Source organism: Micrasema longulum, unplaced genomic scaffold (genome assembly GCF_059751315.1).
Source record: "Micrasema longulum isolate JH-2025_06_02 unplaced genomic scaffold, ASM5975131v1 h1tg000845l, whole genome shotgun sequence".
In the NCBI taxonomy this organism is placed as follows: domain Eukaryota; kingdom Metazoa; phylum Arthropoda; class Insecta; order Trichoptera; family Brachycentridae; genus Micrasema; species Micrasema longulum.
The window spans coordinates 146,723-168,073 of record NW_028278037.1 but is presented as its reverse complement, the minus strand read 5'-3'; the positions used below and the strand labels follow the sequence as shown (position 1 = coordinate 168,073).

The following is a 21,351-nucleotide window of genomic DNA, read 5'->3' as shown; positions in this document are numbered from 1 at the left end:
CAGTCACCCTAAAATTGTTATTGACTTATACTTTTCGTAAAATATTAAAATGTTAACAAAGTTTGACTTTTATTTATGAAAATAACAAACAACCAATTAATCCGTTGGACTGAACTGAACACAGACAGCGAACCTCGAGAATTAGATATAACGATGAGCTGTTCAACATCTATGAAGATCCCAGGTTCTCTGTACTTACATAGCAGACTAAATAGGCTTCATCCGCCGGCTATTCCATTCGCTTCATCCGCCTGCACACAGACAATATATTATACTTGTTAATGTTTTTGAATTTATGACAAGATAATAGATGAGGTGATGAGGCTCGCAACCCATCAGGTCGCTTCTCTCGGGGGGGCGCAAAGAGGAGGAATTCTCAGGAATGTAGAATTGCCACTTGGAATGTAAGAGGACGTATGACTGATAAGATGAATGAACTGTGTGATATAATGAAGAATAAATGTATATATTTATTGTGTGTCTCTGAGACTTGGAAGAAAGGGAGTGGTTCGATGGAGCACGGTGATACTCTGGTTCTCTGGTCCGGTCTCCCTGAGACGGACAGAGCTTGCCGGGGTGTTGCTGCGTTTCTATCGCCAAGAATGATAGAGGGCATGAATGAATATGAATTTGTAAGTGAGAGACTCATGTTTGTCAGATTTAAGGTCGGACTGACAAGATTGCTTGTTATCATAGGATACGCTCCTGTCAACTCCGACTGTGAATCTGAGAAGGACGAGTTTTGGACGAGTCTAATGAATGTGATGAATGGGAAAAAAGATAACGAAAGGATAGTTTTGGCTGGAGATCTTAATGGTTGGGTGGGAACAAGGAGAGATGGGCTGGAGTCAGCTCTAGGTATGTTTGGGGATGCAAGAGTGAATGACAATGGGAAAAGACTGCTAGAGGTATGCCTGGAATGGAACCTTTTTGTATCGAATACATTTTTCGAGCATAAAGGAATCCATCAATACACATGGGAGAGAGGAAATGAAAGGTCGATTATCGATTATGTCATCATTGACTCTAGATTGAAGCCTGTAACTGTCGACACACGTGTGTACAGAGGGGCCGAGATGGAATCAGACCATTTTTTAGTGGTCTCAAGGGTGATTCTGTTTAAGGGATGGCGGTCCCAAACAAACAAAGTGCAGGCTCCTTCTAGAGTCAAAGTTAAAAAACTGCAAAATGCTGACATAAAAGATAATTTTGAAAGATCTGTGAGTCACAGACTGAACGAAAAAGATGTAGAATGTATGGGTATAAATGATATGTGGGAGTGTTTGAAAATAAGTATGTGCGAGGCGGCGAAAGAAGTGTGCGGTGTGACAACGCTAGGGAGAAAGAAAGGTGATGCGTGGTGGGACGACGAAGTCAAAAAACTCGTTAAAGAAAAGAAGGATGCGTGGATAAATTTGCTTGCTGTAAAAAAGAATACAATTGAATATGAATCGGCTAAACGCGTGTATGGTGAAAGTAAGAAAAAGGTTAAGCAGGGTGTATGTGAACGGAAGAAAAAATTGAAGGATGAAGAAGGAATGAAAATGACACACAATTTCCATGAAAACATTAAAGTTTTCTGGAAAGCTGTGAAAAACTCCAGGAGTAGCAGTGAAAGCGGAGGCATGACAGTTGTTAAAGATAAGGATGGAAAAATGGTGACTAGTGAGAGTGGAATAAAAGAGAGATGGAAGGAATACTTTGAGGAAGTTTATGAATCGCACACTGGTAACTCGGGCGGTGCCGATGTATCGACATTATCCGAGGTGTGTTTGAACGCAAATGATGAGGTAAGTCAGATTAGTATGAAAGAAATTATCAGTGTTGTCAAATGTATGCGGAATGGTAAAGCGCAAGGGTATGACTGTATTGCAGCAGAGTTTATTAAGTCGGGTGGCAAATTAATTCTCACATGGCTACATAAACTTTTTAACTTGTGTCTCAAGGAGGAAAGGACTCCACCTGATTGGAGGAGGGCAGTTGTTATGCCGTTATACAAGGGAAAGGGTTCTAAGGTGGAGTGTGGGAATTACAGAGCTATCAGTCTTCTGAGCGCTGTCGGCAAAATGTATGGAAGAATACTGATAGAAAGAGTAAGAAACGTGACCAAAGAGAAAGTATGGGATGTACAGAGTGGATTTATGAATGGTAGAGGATGTATGGATCAAATATTTGCATTACGCAATATGACAGAAAAGTTTTTGGCGAAAAACCAGAAGCTTTTTTGCGCTTTTGTTGATTTGCAAAAAGCATTTGATCGAGTTGATAGGAAAAAATTATGGATGGTTCTATCGGAGTATGGAGTGAGTGACAACCTTGTCCGCGCTATTGCTTCTTTGTACAAAGATAGTGTAGCGTGTGTAAGGGTAAATGGGTCATTAACTTCCTGGTTTGACATCCCTAAAGGAGTCAAACAGGGATGTGTAATGTCACCGTGGTTATTCAACATATACATGGATAAATGTATGAAAGAATTGAAAAGTATGGATGTGGGAGCGAAAATGAGTAATCTAACTGTCAGTTGCCTTCTGTACGCCGATGACGCAGTCCTCCTAGCTGACAGCGAAGAGGAACTGCAATCCTTGGTTACAAAGGTTTACGAAGTGTGCAAGGAGAGTGATTTGCTAATGAATGTGCAAAAGTCGAACGTCATGGTCTTTGAAAGAAATGTAACTATGACTGAATGTAAGATTGTAGTAAATGGAGATAGTTTGAAACAGGTCGAAGAATTTGTATATCTGGGTAGTATGTTTACTAGAGATGGAAATATGGACAAGGATATTGAAAGGAGGGTTAGTGCCGGTAACAGAGTTAATGGTGCCTTAAAGTCTGTCGTAGCAAATAAGTGTCTATCGCAAGAGGCTAAATTAGCAGTTCATAATGGAGTTCTGGTACCAACCCTAATGTATGGAAGCGAAGCATGGAGTTGGAAAAAAAGGGACGAAAGTAGACTGAATGCTGTTGAAATGCGATCCCTCAGGCGAATGTGCGGAAAAACAATGTATGATAGGTGCCCTAATGTCGAAATTAGAGCAGAATGCAAGGCTGAGTTAAGCATTATCGACAAAATTAAGAAAGGTCTTTTGCGATGGTTCGGTCATGTGGAGCGAATGAATGATGAAAGAACGGCTAAAAAGATTTATGATGCGAATGTGTCTGGTTGTAGAAGTCGAGGAAGGCCGAGAAAGACATGGCATGATCAAGTACAACAAATTCTTGAAAGTGGTCATGTGAAAAGTCGGAATAATCGACGTGCGTGCATGAGAAGATGTATGAATGTGAAGGAAGCAAAGGAAGTGTGCCAGGACAGAGTGGTGTGGCGTTCTATCCTCTCTGCCTACCCCTCCGGGGAAATGGCGTGATGGTTAGTTAGTTAGTTAGTTAGTTAGACAAGATAATATTCAAGCTGTGAAGAGTTTTCCCCCATGTCAATAAAAGTGCTTCCTAGATTCTTTGAAACTCCGCTTTCTCTTTTGCTTGTAAAACGCGACAATTTCTTTCATAAGTAGTACTAAAAGCTTCTCACTCGAAAGCTTTGAGGGATGTAAGTATGTAAATGATTTCTCGATTTGCAAAAATGAGCCGTTTGAAAGAACATCTGAAGGTTTTTTTCTGAATACCATCAATTTAATAACTTAGGTACTTTACTTGCTTTAGCTTGCATTCTGATGACGTCAGAAGGTATTTGTCGTAAAATATCATTTTTAGCAAAATAGAATTAAAAAAAATAAATTATTTACATGTAATTAATATATACACGTATATTTTTGAACAGGACTCACGAAGCCAATTTATATGGCTTGTCAGGAAAGATTTTGGACATTAAAACATATGATTAAACTATTTGTATAATACTAAAAAATTAAGGAGCGAGAAATTAAAAAAAAAAAAAGTAATTATCTTATTTTATTTAAAAAATTAAAAAAGAAATACAAAACAGGAATAAAAAAAATTAAAATTGAAATGTGAACATAATCGGCATAAAACCTTTTTTAAAAACATTATTTATTTAAATATTTATATATGTATTCTATGTTTATATTCCATTTAATTTATATATATGAATAAAATATAAACTTTATATAAACTCCAGATCGAAAAGATTCTCTTATTTTGCCCGTGTCTCTCTTGGTAGTGCCATTTTGTTTGGCAACAAATTGAAATCAGCTCGAACAACACATTTTAGTGCTCTTTTTCCACATTTGTTGCATGTATTTAGGACCAATAAGCCTTTATTTTGCGTAAATCTCGTATAAAACAATGTTTCAATATATTTTTTAATTCATCGTTTTTTTTTGTTTCAAAATGAATTCCTTAAGTCGGCAGCGCCTTAATAATATACATCTATAAGGTACATATTTATTACTCCTCATTTTGTAAATATCATTAGAGATTTTTTTACGATGGAATACTGTAAACTCTGTATCATTTTCATGTTTGTGATTGTTGAGTGACCCCATGTTTTGATACCATATCTTATTATAGCCTCCAGCAAGGAAAAATAAACAATTCTCAATGTACTTCGGAAAAAGTACTAAATAGAGTCCACAATCGATAAAAAAGGTTAGATATTTGACAATTCCACTTTAAGTTGACACATATATATATATATATATATATATATTATACAACCAATATATAGAAAAGCCAATGTCAGATTTCATATTTTTCTTATCCCATTTTGTAAAGGGTTGATGTTAATTAAAAAACTTGTACATTTAACTATTTTTTGTAAACATATATTATGGGTTGTAATGTTTTTAATGTTATATTTGTTATTAAAGACGTCAAACAGTTCAGTATGACGCGATGCTACAAAATGGCTAAATAATTGCTCTTCTGTAACTAAATTTGTTACAACAGAGAGGGAAAGATGATCAGTTTTACGCTTCAGGTGCTAGTCCAGAGACTATGAAATATTCTTGTATAATAACCTCATCATCATTATCTGTCCACGTTTAATGGTTCATAGGGCATTAAATCGGTAAACCAATCTGGTGAGATGATCAGTCTTACGCTTCAGGTGCCAGGGCAGGGATTATAACACTTTCTTGTGTAAAAACCCCTTTTTAAATAAATATTTCATGTCAACCATGCCGGGAATTAAACCTGAGACCTCTTGCATGGTAGGTTCTGAACGTTCTGACCACTACACTACGAGACCGACAAAAGTGTAATAATACATTTCTAAATCAATATTTCATGTCAACCATGTCCTTGATTTAACTCTAAACCTCTTGTTATATTCTATTTTATTTTATTTAGAAAACATACAGTCATACATAATGTCTTAGTTTTATAGTCTATAACAGATATACTTTTTTATGAAAAACTCTACAAAACATTTGTTCGTTCCCAGCTAGAATACTGCACTTCTATTTAGTCACCTTACTATAATGTTAGTATTAATAGACTAGAAAGGGTCCAACAATTTTTTTACTAAGCAGGTCGACTACCGGTTAAACATTAACTTCTCTAACCATGCTGAAAGTATGCAGTATCATGGAATAAACTCTCTTAAAAGTCGAAGAATAATGTTAGACCAGTTATTTTTATTCAAATTTATAAATAAAAATATTGATTCTCCTAACCTAATTGAAAGACTTCCATTCTGTGTGCCATCTAGATCGACAGGACAAAGTCATCTGTTTTACACAGAAGGCGCGTCAACAAACTATTTTAAACAATAAACAATACCTAGAATATGCGACCTATATAACAATATATTTACCGAGGCTAATATTTTTTGTGATAATGTATGTAAGTTTAGGTCAAAAATTATAGAAATTTTGAGAGAAGCAGATATTTAACTTTATCATGATATAGATTTTTTTTTTTTTTAAGTTTTATTTATTTTAACAAATAAGTAACCAACATAATTGTATTTTTGTTCCCGCAAAGCCGAAGCTTGTCTGCGGGTTACATTACATTTTTAAAAAAAAATTATAAGTAAGTACATAGTTTAATAATAACTGAAGAATATAATATATTTATACACTTAAGTTTCACTTGCTGTTTAATAATTTTTTGCCTATTTTTTTTAAAGAAATTAGGTTTTTTTCTTCACGATTTTTAGCTGGTATTAAATTGTACAGTTTTGGTACTACACTACACATTGTTCTGTCACCATAGTAGTTTTTCTGTCGTGGTACCATCAGCTGCAGTGCCGATACTTGTCGGGTCATGATCTGGTGGTTTATTTTGGATTTAAAATTGCAATCGAGGAAATGATCTGTCATTATCTTATACTGACACTGTTTGTTGATTGGCAAAACGTTAACAAAATCAAATAATATTTTATTGTTGTCTTTTGCCTCATTCTTTATTTTTACAGGTACGATAATTTTTAAAATTTGTACCTGTAAGTTCAAGACTCTATCCGTATAAGATTTAAAACTTAGTCCCCATATTCTTAATCCATATTGAATAATTGGGTCAACTAACATATTTTTTCATTTCGTTTCTTTTACATTTGTTACATTGAACATAATTGAAATTATTGAGTTAAGTGTAAACTATTTTTTTGGTGTGTGCATGAGTGTCTTACACTAAATTAAATCGCTGAACCTCTGAATTATTAATTTTTTTACCTGTTGGCGCATGTTGTGTTCACATACAATTGATGAACAATATCTAAAAATTACAAATTGTAATTAATATACCAATGTCGTACGTATTGTTTATTGTTTGTGAACCATAATAAATGAAATAAAATAAATATCTATAACAATACCTATATTTACGAGTATATGTATGTGTGTACACATGTATGTTTATGTGTGTGTGTATATGTGCAGATGCTTGTGTATGTATGTGTGTGTATTTATGTATGTAAATATATTAAATATCTTTCTTTCTACCCCTTTACCTATGTAGGTGCATTTCTTTATTTTTATTTATTATTGTTTCTTTTAGTTTTTCTTACTTTTGATCTAATGTATTGTTTTTTTTTTTTTTTTTTTTTTATTTATTAAGGAAAAACAACAGTTGTTATATAATAATACAAAATGTAAAAAATAGAACATACATCCAGCTAAAGTTTACAGTAAACATGTTACTAAGTTAAGAGAAAAATAATATACAAAACATGAGAAGAAAAAAAAAGAGCTCGTAAGAAGGTTAAGGGATGAAGAAATAGAGTGAAGGAGAGGGATTTTCACAATATAGTTGACCAATTCAAAATGTTTATATCATCATAAAATAAACATATTTAAACGAACATAAACTTATTACACACTGACAAATGTTTCATTTTACAGTGTTTCAAAAAGTTTTGTTTTTAAGTCACAAGATTTTGTATTTAAAATATCTAAATGGGTACAAAGTAAATTAAATTTGGAGCAGCTACGATAAATAAACGAGTTTTGAACATAATTTTTTTGGGCCAAAATTAAAAAAAAAGAACTTGCCGTGTTGACTTTACGGGACAATTGATTGAAATACGCTCCAAGAGACTTGGACTATTTATAAAATTGTTTAAAATTTTGAAGAGAAAAGACAGATCAGAAATGATTTTACGTTTAGTAAGGGAAGTTAAACTATGAAAAGAAGAAGAGTCTTCATACGAGTCAAAATATGTAAGAAATTTACGATCCAGAAGTTTAAGGAATCTATTCTGTATTCTATCTAGTTGTGATATATAAATTGTATATCGAGGATTCCAAACAACAGATGCAAACTCAAGATGGCTGCAAACGTATACATTATATAAAATTTTGAGGGATGCGGTTGTTTTGAATGGTTAACTGGTGCGCATAATAAAGCCCAGATTTCTGTAAGCCTTATTTATAGACGCCTGAATATGGGAATCAAATAAGAGTTTTTCATCCATAATCTCACCTAAATCTCTCAGCTCGTTTTTCCGGACAAGACAATTACCGTTAATTTCATAGTTGAAAATAATTTTATTTATGTTTCTAGTGAAAAAAATAACGAAACATTTATCAGTGTGTTAGAATAGCTGGTTATGGTAACAGTAATCCGCTAGTTTATTTAGGTCGTTTTGTAATTCCCAACAATTATTTTCTAACTTCATTTTTAAACATAATTTAGTATCGTCAGCAAACATGAGAAAATTAAAATGTTTGATAAATTTGCCAATGTCATTTATGTAAATTAAAAATAATAAAGGTCCTAAGTGGAATCCTTGAGGAAGTATATACTTATGGTACACTGCCGCACTTGAATGTATTACAATTAAATGTAAAAGTCCCTAGGGCGTTTAAATAAATAAATAATGGGTAGCAAGAAATCTAAATAAAAAGATTAAAATAATGAATTCAAAAATGGTATTTATCGACATGAAACCAACTTAACTTTTAAAATTATTTTAGAGGAAATTGATTTAAGAAACCTACATTCATTGCATTTAATAATTATGCACAGAAGGAACATTATACTCGTACACGGAGTCCATTCGTAATCCCGTTACACCGTCTTCCAACTTTAGTCGCTTGACATCTATTTTCTAATTAAATTCAATGTGAATCTCTTGAGCTTTACGATCTACAAACTACAACACATTACATCATCACACGTACCACATACGAGGTAGTTTACGTTTACAATAAAACAGACTTACATAAAAACTAAAACGAATAAAACACCAGCATATTCTTTAGATTCGGTTTCAAATTACCGAGATTTTATACTGAACAATGAAGACGTTCAATGCTACACATGTGGAATGGGGTATGAAAAGATATTTTCTCGCGGTAAAAATTAAAGCATTCAATTAATTTATTCATTGAATGAAATAATTAAATTAATCCCCTTTTCCTTTCCTTCCTTCTTTAAACTTATCCTTATTTCCGTTTCATATATTTTGATGTTTCGTTCTGTTTTTTTTTAAATATTGTTTTAACGTTTATTTTGTTACTTTATTGATTATTTTTATTTATACTTTATACACAATATGTAAATTATTGAAACAATTATATTATTTTACTAAATATTTTTTTAATTTTAATGATATTATTATTTTGTATACTGGTTTTTGTTGGTTACTTTATAGTTCAGTTCAGTTCATTGGCGAAAATCGGCGTTTATTATATTCTGTTTGAAAAACAGTGAAAAAATCATAGCGGTGATTATACGATACATAAATCAAAAGAATGATTATTCAAAAATGCTGGATAAGAGGACATGCTGGTATTGTAGGAAATGAGAGAGCAGATGAACGAGCAAGAGCCGCAACTTGTAAAAGAACGACACCTTTCTCCTCAGAATTTCCCTTTAGCTTTGCTTAACGCTGAATAAAACAAAATTCGCAGCAGCGTTGGGAGGATCATTACCGCGTTTCTTCTACAGGTAAAATTACTAAAATGTTTTTCCCAACGAACAAACTTCCGTCGTCATCACCAAATGACTTTCGAAATGACTCAATTTTTTACCGAACACGGAGCTATGAGAAGTTACCTGTATAGGTTTAAATTAAGGAATGATGACTATTGTCCATGCGATGATATTTCTTCACAGAGTATCGAACATCTGTTATTTCAGTGCCCATTTTTTCAGTTTACAACGCCATAATCTTGAAACAGAATGCAAGAAAGATGAAATATCTTTAACATATATCTACACTGTCGTTGAAAGTAATTATCACGCGCCATTGTTTTTGGACTGCAACAATGGTGATTGCACCCATAAAGGTAATAAATGAAAATCAGTGATCGAACATCCCATTTCCAAGACAAACCATTTTTTTTTTCCGAATACCTTAGCCTAGTACATGACACGTAAGGCTACTAAATACAAGGGTCAAAATATATATATATATATTTATATTTTTTTAAAATACGATACGTAAAATATGTTTGGTAGTGCTTTTTTATGGTTAATCTAACTTCTGAGCGGTTAAAGCTGTGCTTTCCAAAACAATATAGAAGTGCTTCAAAATAAATTCGAGTGGTCTCATAACAAAATGTTTTACTGTATAAACTCAAAATATCCATGAAAGAAAATTACGTTAAGAGAAAGTTTTAAATTTAACATTAATTTTAAATAAAGAAAATCTCACCGTAAACGTTGACTTTATATTGCACTCCGCAGTTGGAGGTGGATGAAGTTTCGTCCTTAACTTAAGGACTAGGGTTCGATGTTTGCATTGCAGTTGTAGAATCAACACAAGCCCTAGATACAGTATGGAGTATCTGCCATTAAAGTTTAGATACAACATGACTGCCAACTTCGACTTGAGGATCGGGTACCCTTAACCACAAAATATATTTTAAAGATTTATTTTGAATTGTGCCAATCAATTTTGGAATATGGTATAATCGGATGGGGTGGTGCGAGTGACACAGTTTTAAATAGTGTATTTGTTGCACAAAAATCCATAATTAAAAAAATATACAGAGTCTCGATACAGAAATCTACTGAAGAAATATTCCATAAATCACAACTTATGACACCAAAACAATTATACGCTAAAACAATATTCACTTATAGATTAAAAAACTACTCTTATTCAAATGAAAGTCATAACTCTCACAATACATCAAATACAAACTAAAACCACTTTCGGACAAAGGAATTTTGAGTATTATTTAATTAAAATCTATAACCAACTTCCACTTTCTATTAAACCCATTAGTAACGAGAAAATGTTTAAAAAGGCTATAAAAAAATGGATAGCGGAGGTAGGTAGAAGTAAAATGGATTTTCTCATTCGCTCATACCAATATTGAATCAACTGCTCCACAAGTGTATAGCTTATGTTAGGTTTTTGTTATTTTCATTGTATGTTTTGAAATATAAATACTATAGATGTACAAAAATACCTTGTTTTTAAAACTGTCGGAATATTTAAAATAAATAAATAAATACTTTAAATGAGCTGCAAAAGTGTAGAAGGCTATGGAATCATAAGCATTAGCATTGTGAGTTTAAACAAATCGTAGTTAAAGTTGCTTGGAATGCAAAATTTAATTGAATGCTCATGAATTTTAATTTCTTTTCTTTTTCATCGTCTTGCTCAATGCTGGGCCTTGTGGTCTTTGAGAATATCAGATACTAGGTGAATTATTTAATATTTACTCTTTTACATATTACAACAGTGATGAAGAACGTTTAAGAGAAGGTAATGTTAAAGTCTGAGCATCCATAGAGCTTATTACATGTCATTGGCTGGTTTAAGTGGCCACTTAACACACTATGTAACATTTACTATTCTGCCTATTGTCAAACACCTATATTCATTCAATTCTTCTATCAGTTGATGCTTGTGAAGTTTAAGAGCTGAAAACTTTATAAATGCGGGTGAAGTTTAGTTGAATCCAGTACAAAAATTTGGACAAATTAAAAACATTGTTGATAAATCCACCTGGTTCAAGAAGTGAAGTATGAAAAATTAAAAATAATTTCTGGGCATTGCCTAGTTTGTAGCTGAAAGAATTCAACTTGATGAATCTCACCCGCATCAATAAAGGTTTCAGCTCTTTAATTTCACAAACATCAACAGATGGAAGAATTTAGGGAATATCGATGTTCATATATGGGTGAATGTTACAAAATATGTAAAGTGGCCACTTAAACCAGCCAACGACAGATCATAAGCCCTGTAAGTGCGCATATTTTTTATTTTACTTCTGTAAAATGTTCCTTATCTCTATTATAACTAATGTTCATATTAACAGCTCCCTAGGTGGTTGAATCCAGTCCTTGTCTACAAAAATTTGGAAAAACTCAAAACGATCATTCTTTACAGATTTTTTTTGTATTTATAATTGCGTATATTATCATCACTCCTCTTTACGCACCCAGTGGTGTATAAGGCACTGCATTTGTAAAACAAATACAACTAATTTCTGTCATCTGTTTTTTTTATTATAACTCTTCAGATGCAGGTGTTAGCCAGGAAGCAATGGAATATTGCAGTTTAAACCGCCTTTAAAAATAATATTTCGCTTTCACCTTGCTAGGAATCAAATGCAGGACCTCAAGGATGGTAGACAAACGCGCCAACCACTACACAACAAGGCAGACTCAACTCCACTCTATTCTCTTTTACACCGATAATTGTATTATTTATCCGCCTAGGCGGAAACAATGAAATAAATTAATTATTGCATTTAACATTATCGATAGGTAATGTATATATTACATATTCGATATTCAGTATCGTATTTTCGGTGTATAGGTATTTACTAAAAAGTAAAATGAAAGAAATATGTATATTAAAAAAAAGGAATAACCCGCTAAGCCTCTACTTTAAGGCTTGTCAGCAGGTGGGATATGGGGAATATAGAAGGAGGTAATGAAAAATACACCACAACACCCAAGCCAATTGAGAAAAAATCTTTCTTGGATTTCTTTCTTGTAACTGGCGGGAATCGAACTTGCGAGGGCAGATTTACAGTTGTCCATCTAACCAACTGCGCCACGGCGCTTGTCAACGATTTAACAGGAGATAAAATAAACATTATTTATTGTGTTCCTATGATTAAACATTTATTTATACAATATTTTGAGTTTGTTTAAATGTTTGTAGACAAATTATCGGATTTCACCCCCAAGAGAGTCATTAAGATTAAAAAATTACAACGGAGAAGGCGATCATTTTAGAGAAGGGAGTAAGGAAGTCCAGGCATTTACAGGTCTTATGACATCTACAAATATGCATACGGCATTTAAAAGGCTAAGGAAATTCACTGAAATCAGCAGATGGAAGAATTGAAGAAAAATTTATGTTAAAACATAGGCAAGATGGTGAAGGTTACACAGTGTGTAAAGTGGCCACTTATATTAGCCAACGACAGATCATAAGTCCTGTGAATGCCTGGATTTCTACATTTCTTTCTCTAAAATGTTCTCCATCTCTATCGTAATTTGTTAATTTATTTATTCTTTTAAAATAATCATTATCCTACAAATGACCATTTTATAAAGCCACCCCCATTTTCGAAATTGGAGACATGTTTAAAAGCGCAAGTGGCCGAATATTGATGGTTTAGGCAATTTTACACCCTTAATATTATCTTTCAGCTGCTGAATGTTACAGTTTTGAACATGAATACTTTGTTACAGTTTTGAGTGTCAACAACATAATTTTTTTATTTGAAATTGATTGCATTAGTCTGCATCTGGATGAAAGTAATGTTTTCAAAGCGGTGCTGCAACTATCTGAAACGCAATATTATAACGAGCGCAGTATGGGTTTTGATTAGCCCTTTGTTCGGCCGACACTTTGTCAACTGCAAATATTAATTTAGAGTAAATTTACTTCATTCACACCTCGGCCAGAATCAGTGTAACCAAAGCTGATTAGTTGAAATTGTTCATGCATTAGCTTCAATCGTACATAATTTTATTACGAATGGCTGCGTGCACTCAGCTTGCCGTTTGTAATGTGGAGTATTCAATTCGATAGCGATGTAATAACACGAAATTTAGGGGATAGAAAGAGGGGGTTTGTGGTGCGCCAGAGTCAAAATAGAAGCATTTGTTTGTGGTTGAGTATTATTTCAGGGTACTTGGTTTACCTACATTATGGCTTTGCTCATATCTCCTGGTGAGGGAAAATCGTGTCATATTTTGCTATTCGAAATCAAACGAATTAAGAAAATTAGTGCAACAACTTTTTTTTTTGTTTTTATTATTGAATAAACGTCGAAAATTTACATTTTACTTAACCTTTTACCAACCCTTCTGAATTCTTTTTAAAAATATTTTTATTATTAATAAAACATATAATACAAAAAGTACATTTTATACTCCCAGGAGTTATTAAAAAAACTTATTTGGGACCGTACATAAGAAAAATATTTTTTTTGACAATACATAATATCAACAATATTTTGAGTTTGTCCAAATTTTTGTAGACAAGGACTGGATTCAACTCCCAGGGGAGCTGTTTATATTAACATATTACAACAGAGACGAAGAACATTTAAGAGAAGGTAATAAAGGTTTCAGCTCTTTAACTTCACAAACATCAACAGATGAAAGAATTGAAGGAATATAGATGTTCAAATATAGGCAGAATGGTGAATGTTATACAGTGTGTAAAGTGGCCACTTAAACCAGCCATTGACAGGTCATAAGCCCTGTAGATGCCTAGACTTAAATGTTATTCGTCTCTGTTGTAATATGTTAATACATAATATCATACAAATTAATACATCCGAAATAGAAAGAAAACATTATTGTATAAGAAACATAAAAAACCCTCTATATAAATTACATTAATAATTATCACTATCAAAAAGGTTTAAGAAATATTTTTTAATTGCAACACTTCTGGATTTTTTATTCAATTTTTCGTGTCTTGGCTCATCAGGCAGTTTATTATATTCGGAATGGCCAATATTTTCCAAGGACCTTCTGCCAAACTTTGTCGAGTGAAACTTAGACACATGCAGATTCCCCAAATAACGCGTACTGTAATTGTGAATATCGTGACCAGATTCCTTACATATGTTTCTTTGTTTTAACCCTGTTGATATTTTTATGTGTTGAGGAGTGGACGAGGTGTGAAGAATACCCCGACCTAAAAGGAGAAAAATTTAGTAAGTGGACTGTATTGTTAGGGAAGAAAGGTTGCGTAACTCCACTAACTTGCAGGTAAATGAGGCGTGACGAGTGCTGGAACCCCGGTGGAGCTGGCGGTCGGAAGACGCTGGCACAGCTTGCCTAGATGGATCTGGCGGTCTAAAATGACGCAGGCACAGCTCGCTCTTGAAATATTAGTAAAGCACTTCACTCGTCAATGTTAGATTTTGTACTGATAATAGCACGTTTGTTCCGGCACTCACACGTAGAATTATTGCGCTAAACATGGAGTGCGCTAGGAAATAGGAAGGACGAATAGGTCGGTAGAGATTAGGTTGAGCGTTGATCGTTGAGGTTGAATATGATTTTGTATCTACTGTGGTTAGTGCAAAATGCGCTTTTAAGGTTTAGACTATTTTGGCAAAAACATATTTTGATTTCGTCCAAATGTTTGTAAACAAGGCGGAATTTCGCTCTCTAGTTATTTTGAGATTATACTCTTAATTTATTGCAAAAGAGAGAGAAAACGTTTTTGAGATGAGGCATGGTTGTCTAGGCATTCAATGGGCTTATGACCTGTTATTTACTGGATTAGGTGGGCACTTTACACACTGTGTAACATTCACCATTGTGTTTATGTTTAAATATCCATATTTCTTTTACTCTTCCATCTGTTGACTTTTGAGAAGTAAAAGAGCTGAAACCTTTATTTTTTTTATTTAACTTTTTGTACATAATGTTATTTGTACATTGGCGGGCTTATTGCCAAATGGCAATTTCTTCCAACCAACCAATAAAATAAAAGTTAATTCAAGTTACAGAACATATACAATAGAAAAAAATATCAAAAAGCTAAAAATATATAAAAATAGAAATAAACGTATTTGTTTACAAATTACCTTAAATCAAAACTATTACTAAATGGGAAAAAGGTAAAAAGAGGAAAAAGGAAAAGAGGAGAGATTAAGAAAGAGAAAGGAGACGTTTCTTCAGACGTGATTTAAACAGAGATAATGTAGTAACATCTTTGATGGTGGATGGGAGATGATTCCACAGTCGAGCCGCATGGACACTATATGAGTTAGAGAAGAAAAAATTTAAAATAATTTAATTTTTTTTTAATTTTAGTTTTTTAATTTTTTAATTTATAATAATTTAAAATTATGTAAATTGCGTTAATGCATTCATCGGGTCTGATTAATTGTATCCGATCAATTGGTAGGTGTTTTTTTATTTTTCTAGTGATTGTTTCGAGATTCTTGCAAATTCTTTTATAAGCGCTTCACAGCTTCATAAAGTGTTGGGAGTTTAAAGTTGTAAAACATATTACGAAGGCATTACTACTTCTTTATACTTCATCAACTCCGATTTATCACTTCTTCCCAGTCTTTCCCTTCCTTTCTCTTCCGTCTTATTCCCGACTTATCCCACCTTTTATTTTTATACACTACGTAAGAGCAATAAAAGATTTTCATTACAGATATAAATGATCGTATGGAATCGTTAAACCTCCCCAGGAAGCATTGGCACGGTGTGTAATACTCGTATCTCGAACATTTTGATCGGTTAGAATTTGTCTTTTCTGATTACCGCCAAAATTGCGAGTTACATTAAATATATTTTTGTTTTCCGAATTCTTGATAGTGATTAACGAATCAAAATATTATTGAAGTAAAATATTTATCCCGACTCAACACAGGACTTTGTTCCTATTGTCTTAATAAACATAACTGAGCAAATTGTTTGTTTACCAATAAATAAATAAACATGTTCATTAAAAATTAGTTTACGTGCAAAAAATGTTTGCACTTCGGCCGGCTTGTTGCTTAAAGCAATATCTACAGCCAACCATAAACCCAACAAGTAAAAAGAAAAAAATATGATTTGTACCTATTTTTTTTATATAAATGCACATATTTTTAATTCATTTGCTGTTATTTTATTAAGAATATTATGCAGACGGATAGAATTCATCATTATTTATGTGAGAAATTCGTTTAAATACCAAACTGCCGATAAAATAACACATAGTGTAGAAAAGAAAAAGTCATTAAAACAAAAAACATATTGCCTTATTTTTGTGTTCTCTAAATTTCTGATTACTGATAATTTTTTTTATTTTTTATTTTCAAATAATATTGAGCTTTTCCAGGGCATGTCGCATTAATTTATATAAAAAAAACTTATTATTCTGTTTTTCATAACTAATTTATTATTTTATATGTTGAAATTCTTAACTAACTAACTAACTAACCATCACGCCATTTCCCCAGAGGGGTAGGCAGAGAGGATAGAACGCCACACCACTCTGTCCTGGCACACTTCCTTTGCTTCCTTCACATTCATACATCTTCTCATGCACGCACGTCGATTATTCCGACTATTGTTGAAATTCTTAATATAGTAAATTATTATTTGTGTATTATCCGATGAAATTTTAAAGATGTAGTCATTGGTTTGCACCTAAAACGTTGTGAATTTCACACAATATGGAAATATCACATACTACGAATACCGATAAAAATATATAAAATGTATTCAGAAAAATTTTTTTTTTTCGAAATCGATGTAGGTATTATGAAGAAATGTAAGCTCAAAAAATTAAAAACAAGTCCCCTTAAAAACGCGATATGTTTGGCCTTGATAATTGTGACGTCAAGATTCGTGACAATGTTCTATAAAAATTTAAACGGTTACAAACGCAGTTTACAATTAACTTAAAACTTAAAGTAGGGGCGTTGCCAATGCAATGACAAAGCAATAAAAATATTATTTATGCTACTAATCAGTAGCCACAAAATATTTTTTTTACTCGACAGTATTTGAAAGACTCTGAATATTTTAAAAATGTTTAAAACAAAGTTATATTTCTCTATAATTGACCGTTAAAAATCTGTTGATGTGGGTTGTATTTAAAATTATGTAGAATTTTGATCGTTACGTACTAAATATAAATTATTATTTTTTGGTCCACAACAGACCAAGAGGCCCAATTACAGTGGTGAATTACAGCACAGACCACCAAGGCTTCGCAAAAGTCATTACTTCAATGTAAATATGTATGCTTATCTAAAAAACATTGCTTGATTTAATGCAAACCTATTTAAATAATATTGTTTGATAAATTTTAAACTAAAAAGTTTACTTGGTGTTGCGCATTTTGCTTTACAACAGGCGCATCGCCGACATCGAACCGGATGTGAGATGTATAAATATTTTTTTTACAAATGCATATATTGAGTAGTTTTGCTATCGGGATCATATTCTGGGTACTACACTTGTGGTTTTATCTAAAGAGGCATTTCATTGTGACCTGTAGAACTTTAGATTTCAGAATTTGACCGACTTTGAGTTGTGACAATGTCATCGGAATTCATACAATAGCAATATATTTTTTTGAAACAAGGACCATTTTGTATTTTTTTTACTAACGTATTTATTACAACAATTCATGCTTAGCAATTTGTACAATTGTTTTTTTTCTTCTTCTTTTTTTTTTTAAATTAATATTTTCACAAATGGTACATTATTTAAAAAAAATCTATACATATCTACTTTACACATCTAGTAAATTTTATCACTGTAACTCTTCAAAAAAAGAGAATAACTCTTGTGCTTAAAGAGTGACTTACACTGTTGTAGTTGTATATGTATAAGAGTTTATATAATTTTCAATACGAGTACATGAAAAAAAAAAAACAAACGACTTATAAAGAAAAAACAATAAAACATTCATACTAATTAAAATTTAATGTAGTTTTTACACGTGTTCAAAAAAATTCTTTAGATTTACTTTAAATTTCTTTATTGATATATTATTTTTAATAGTTTTTAGTTCATTGGGAAGATTAATATAATTGTGTACACCTTTGAAGACAAAGCTATTTTGACCATGACTTGTATGGAATTTAGAAATTTTAATATTATGTTGGTATCTGAGTGACTTATTCATTTAAATTTTTTTTTTCTTCTTTATAAATTTGTATAATAGAATTTATTTTATTAAGAGTATTTACTGTATGAATCTTAAATATTCTACATAGACTTTCCGTATTGAATGTTGAGGGTTTCTTTAAAATTACTTTAATAATTAATCTTTTTAATATTTTAAGAGGGTTAAATATATTGACATATGAACCACCTTCCCTACAATACCATATTGTAACCAAGATTGTACAATTGAGTAATAGGCGATTTTTAAATTATTGATTTTTAAAATATTCCTTAATCTAATAAATATGTTTATACATTTTATTATTCTAGTTTACTGATATGGTCTTTCCATTTGAAGTTTTGGTCTATGTATACACCAATATATTTAATTTTATCTGTTGTATCAAGTACTGAACTTTTAAGATCGCAGTTAGTTTTGTTACAATTCCTTTGGTGAATAATTATTTTTACTGCTGAATCTAAATTTGTTTTGTTGATACAAAATGGGATGATTTTTGTCTTTTCCGTAATTAAAGATAATACATTTTTGTCCAACCATAATTTCAATTTATTTGTAACGTCATTAGCTACTAAATTTACTGAGTTCCAGTTAACTCCCTCAACTAAAACAACCGTATCATCGGCATATGATATTATTTTTTCATTAAAATTTTGACAAATTTTGATGAGTAGTAAAAGTATGCATACACATTTTTTTGGTTTTTGCTGGTGATGTATCTAAACTGTCTAACTAGGGATAAATTCCCCATTTTAAGACAATACATTTATTTTTTTTAGAACTGTATTTTTTATTATAAATATTATCCTCATTAGTATTCAAAAGACAATAGAATTAATACTCAATGTAAAATAATAGTCGGCCTCGTGGTGTAGTGGTCAGCGCATTTGCCTACCATGCAAGAGGTCATGGGTTCGATTCCCTTCATGGTTGACATAACATATTTATTTTAAAAAATGTGTTTTTACACTAGAATATTTCATAGTCCCTGGACTGGCACCTGACACGTAAGACTGATCTTACCTTCATGTAACAAAAATGATCAACATACGCTGCGATTTGTATATCAGTGCAGTGCCATATGCACCATTAAATTCAAAAAGGGAACGATGATGATGAAAATAGCAAATGCAAATTTAAAAATAGACAAGCCGTTTTAAATAATATGATAAAGATAAGTTTTAAAGACAGCGAAGTTTTCAGAAGAAAATGAAAATCATACATATGAAATTATGGTACTTTTTTAAATGTCTGCTTGCATACATGTGAAAGGGTATGTTTGTGACATTATTTATAGATTAGTGTAGAGGTGTGTTTGTGTGAGAGAGAGAGTGATCAGGTGTGTGTAAGCGTGAGCATCATTAAAAAGTAAGTGGGAGCATATCGCAGTCAGATAGAATAAATCTCAATTTATTTTCTAATAAATTAAGGAACATAAAATACATCAAGAAATGAAAAAAGAATAAGAGTGTGAGCAAGAACGGTAGAGGGAAGAGTGTTGTGCATAGTTAGTGTCACAGACTGGCAGATGGAATAAATACTGATCTCTTGTCTCGCGAAAGGGGACTATTAAATTAAAGAATTATTTCACAATGTATAAATTACAGTTTTCATGACGAAAAAATCATTATTTGTTACCGAGTAAAATGTTTATGTACAGATTTATAAATAGAAACATTTAGCTTTGTTATGATGAAAGTAGAGGTGATAATTTTTTTATTTTTTATTTATTTTATTTCACTTTTTGTACATAATGTTATTTGTACATTGGCGGGTTAAATGGCAATTTCTTCCAACCAACCAATAAAATAAAAGTTTTATTTTTATAATTCAAGTTACAGAACATATTCAATAGAAAAAAAGATTAAAAAGCTAAAGATATATCAAAATAGAAATAAACGTATTTGTTTATAAATTACCTTAAATCAAAACTATAACTCAGTGGAAAAATTGAAAAAGAGAAAAAAGGAAAGAAGGAGAGATTAAAGAAGAGAAAGGAGATGTTTCTTCAGACGTGATTAACAGAGATAATGTAGTAACATCTTTGGTGGTGGATGGGAGATGATTCCACAGTCGAGCCGCATGGACACTATATGAGTGAGAGAAGAAAGAGGAATTGTGGATGGGTATTAAGATTTATGAATTTAAAATTTACGTTATTTTCCTACTAAACATGAAATACCCCTTTAATTAATGTTTAAAAAAACGTCATAACTAAAAAACCCCGTTTGAGTCATAAAATTACAAAAAAAAATTAGGTTGACACCAAACCAATAACCGATTTCATCGATATCGTTTTCTTTGTCATTAAAACATGTAATTATTTTCGTATTACGATGAATTTCTGGTAAGAAATTGAACTAATCGGTAAAATATGTTAATCGTTATAAATCCCTAGGGGTTAAATTGTTGTCTACAAAAATTCGTACAAACTCAAAATATTATTGATTAAAATAACTGGTCAAAGAATGTTAAAAAATTGAAATACATTTTTAGGTGTTGCCGTTTCCTACTTTGTAGTTAAATTAATTTGACATATGAATCTTTCCCGGATCAATTAAGGTTTCAGCTTTTTAATTTCACAAGAATCAACAGTTTCGAGAATTGAAGAATTACGAATGTTTAAACTTAAAGTAATAAACATTACGCAGTGCGTAAAGTGGTTATTTAAATCAGCCAATGACAGGTAATAAGCCCTGTTAATGTCTAGGCTGTCACATTACTTCCTGTAAATTGTACTCTAAATGAATAAAATGATTGAACGTATAATACTACCGATTTTAAAATCTCGCTTTGATAAAACCTCTAGGGTTTGTCGTAAATATTGAATAAAGTGCAGAGTGAGCGTCCAGTGAGGGTAAAAATGGTTATTTTAGTTTGCCTCTTTGCATGTCCGCAATTAATTTGAG

At 31.9% G+C, this 21,351-nt stretch overlaps 1 protein-coding gene across 1 annotated transcript in view; it reads left to right on the top strand.

The window, feature by feature from the left end:
- The first annotated feature begins 512 nt into the window (after positions 1 to 512).
- LOC148278672 (protein CFDP2-like) overlaps positions 513 to 21,351 on the top strand; it is a 30,171-nt gene continuing 9,332 nt past the window's right edge. The window contains exon 1 of the mRNA XM_088231041.1: positions 513 to 1,056. Within this exon, the coding sequence (XP_088087167.1) occupies positions 513 to 1,056 (544 nt within the window). The remainder of the gene's footprint in view (positions 1,057 to 21,351) is intronic.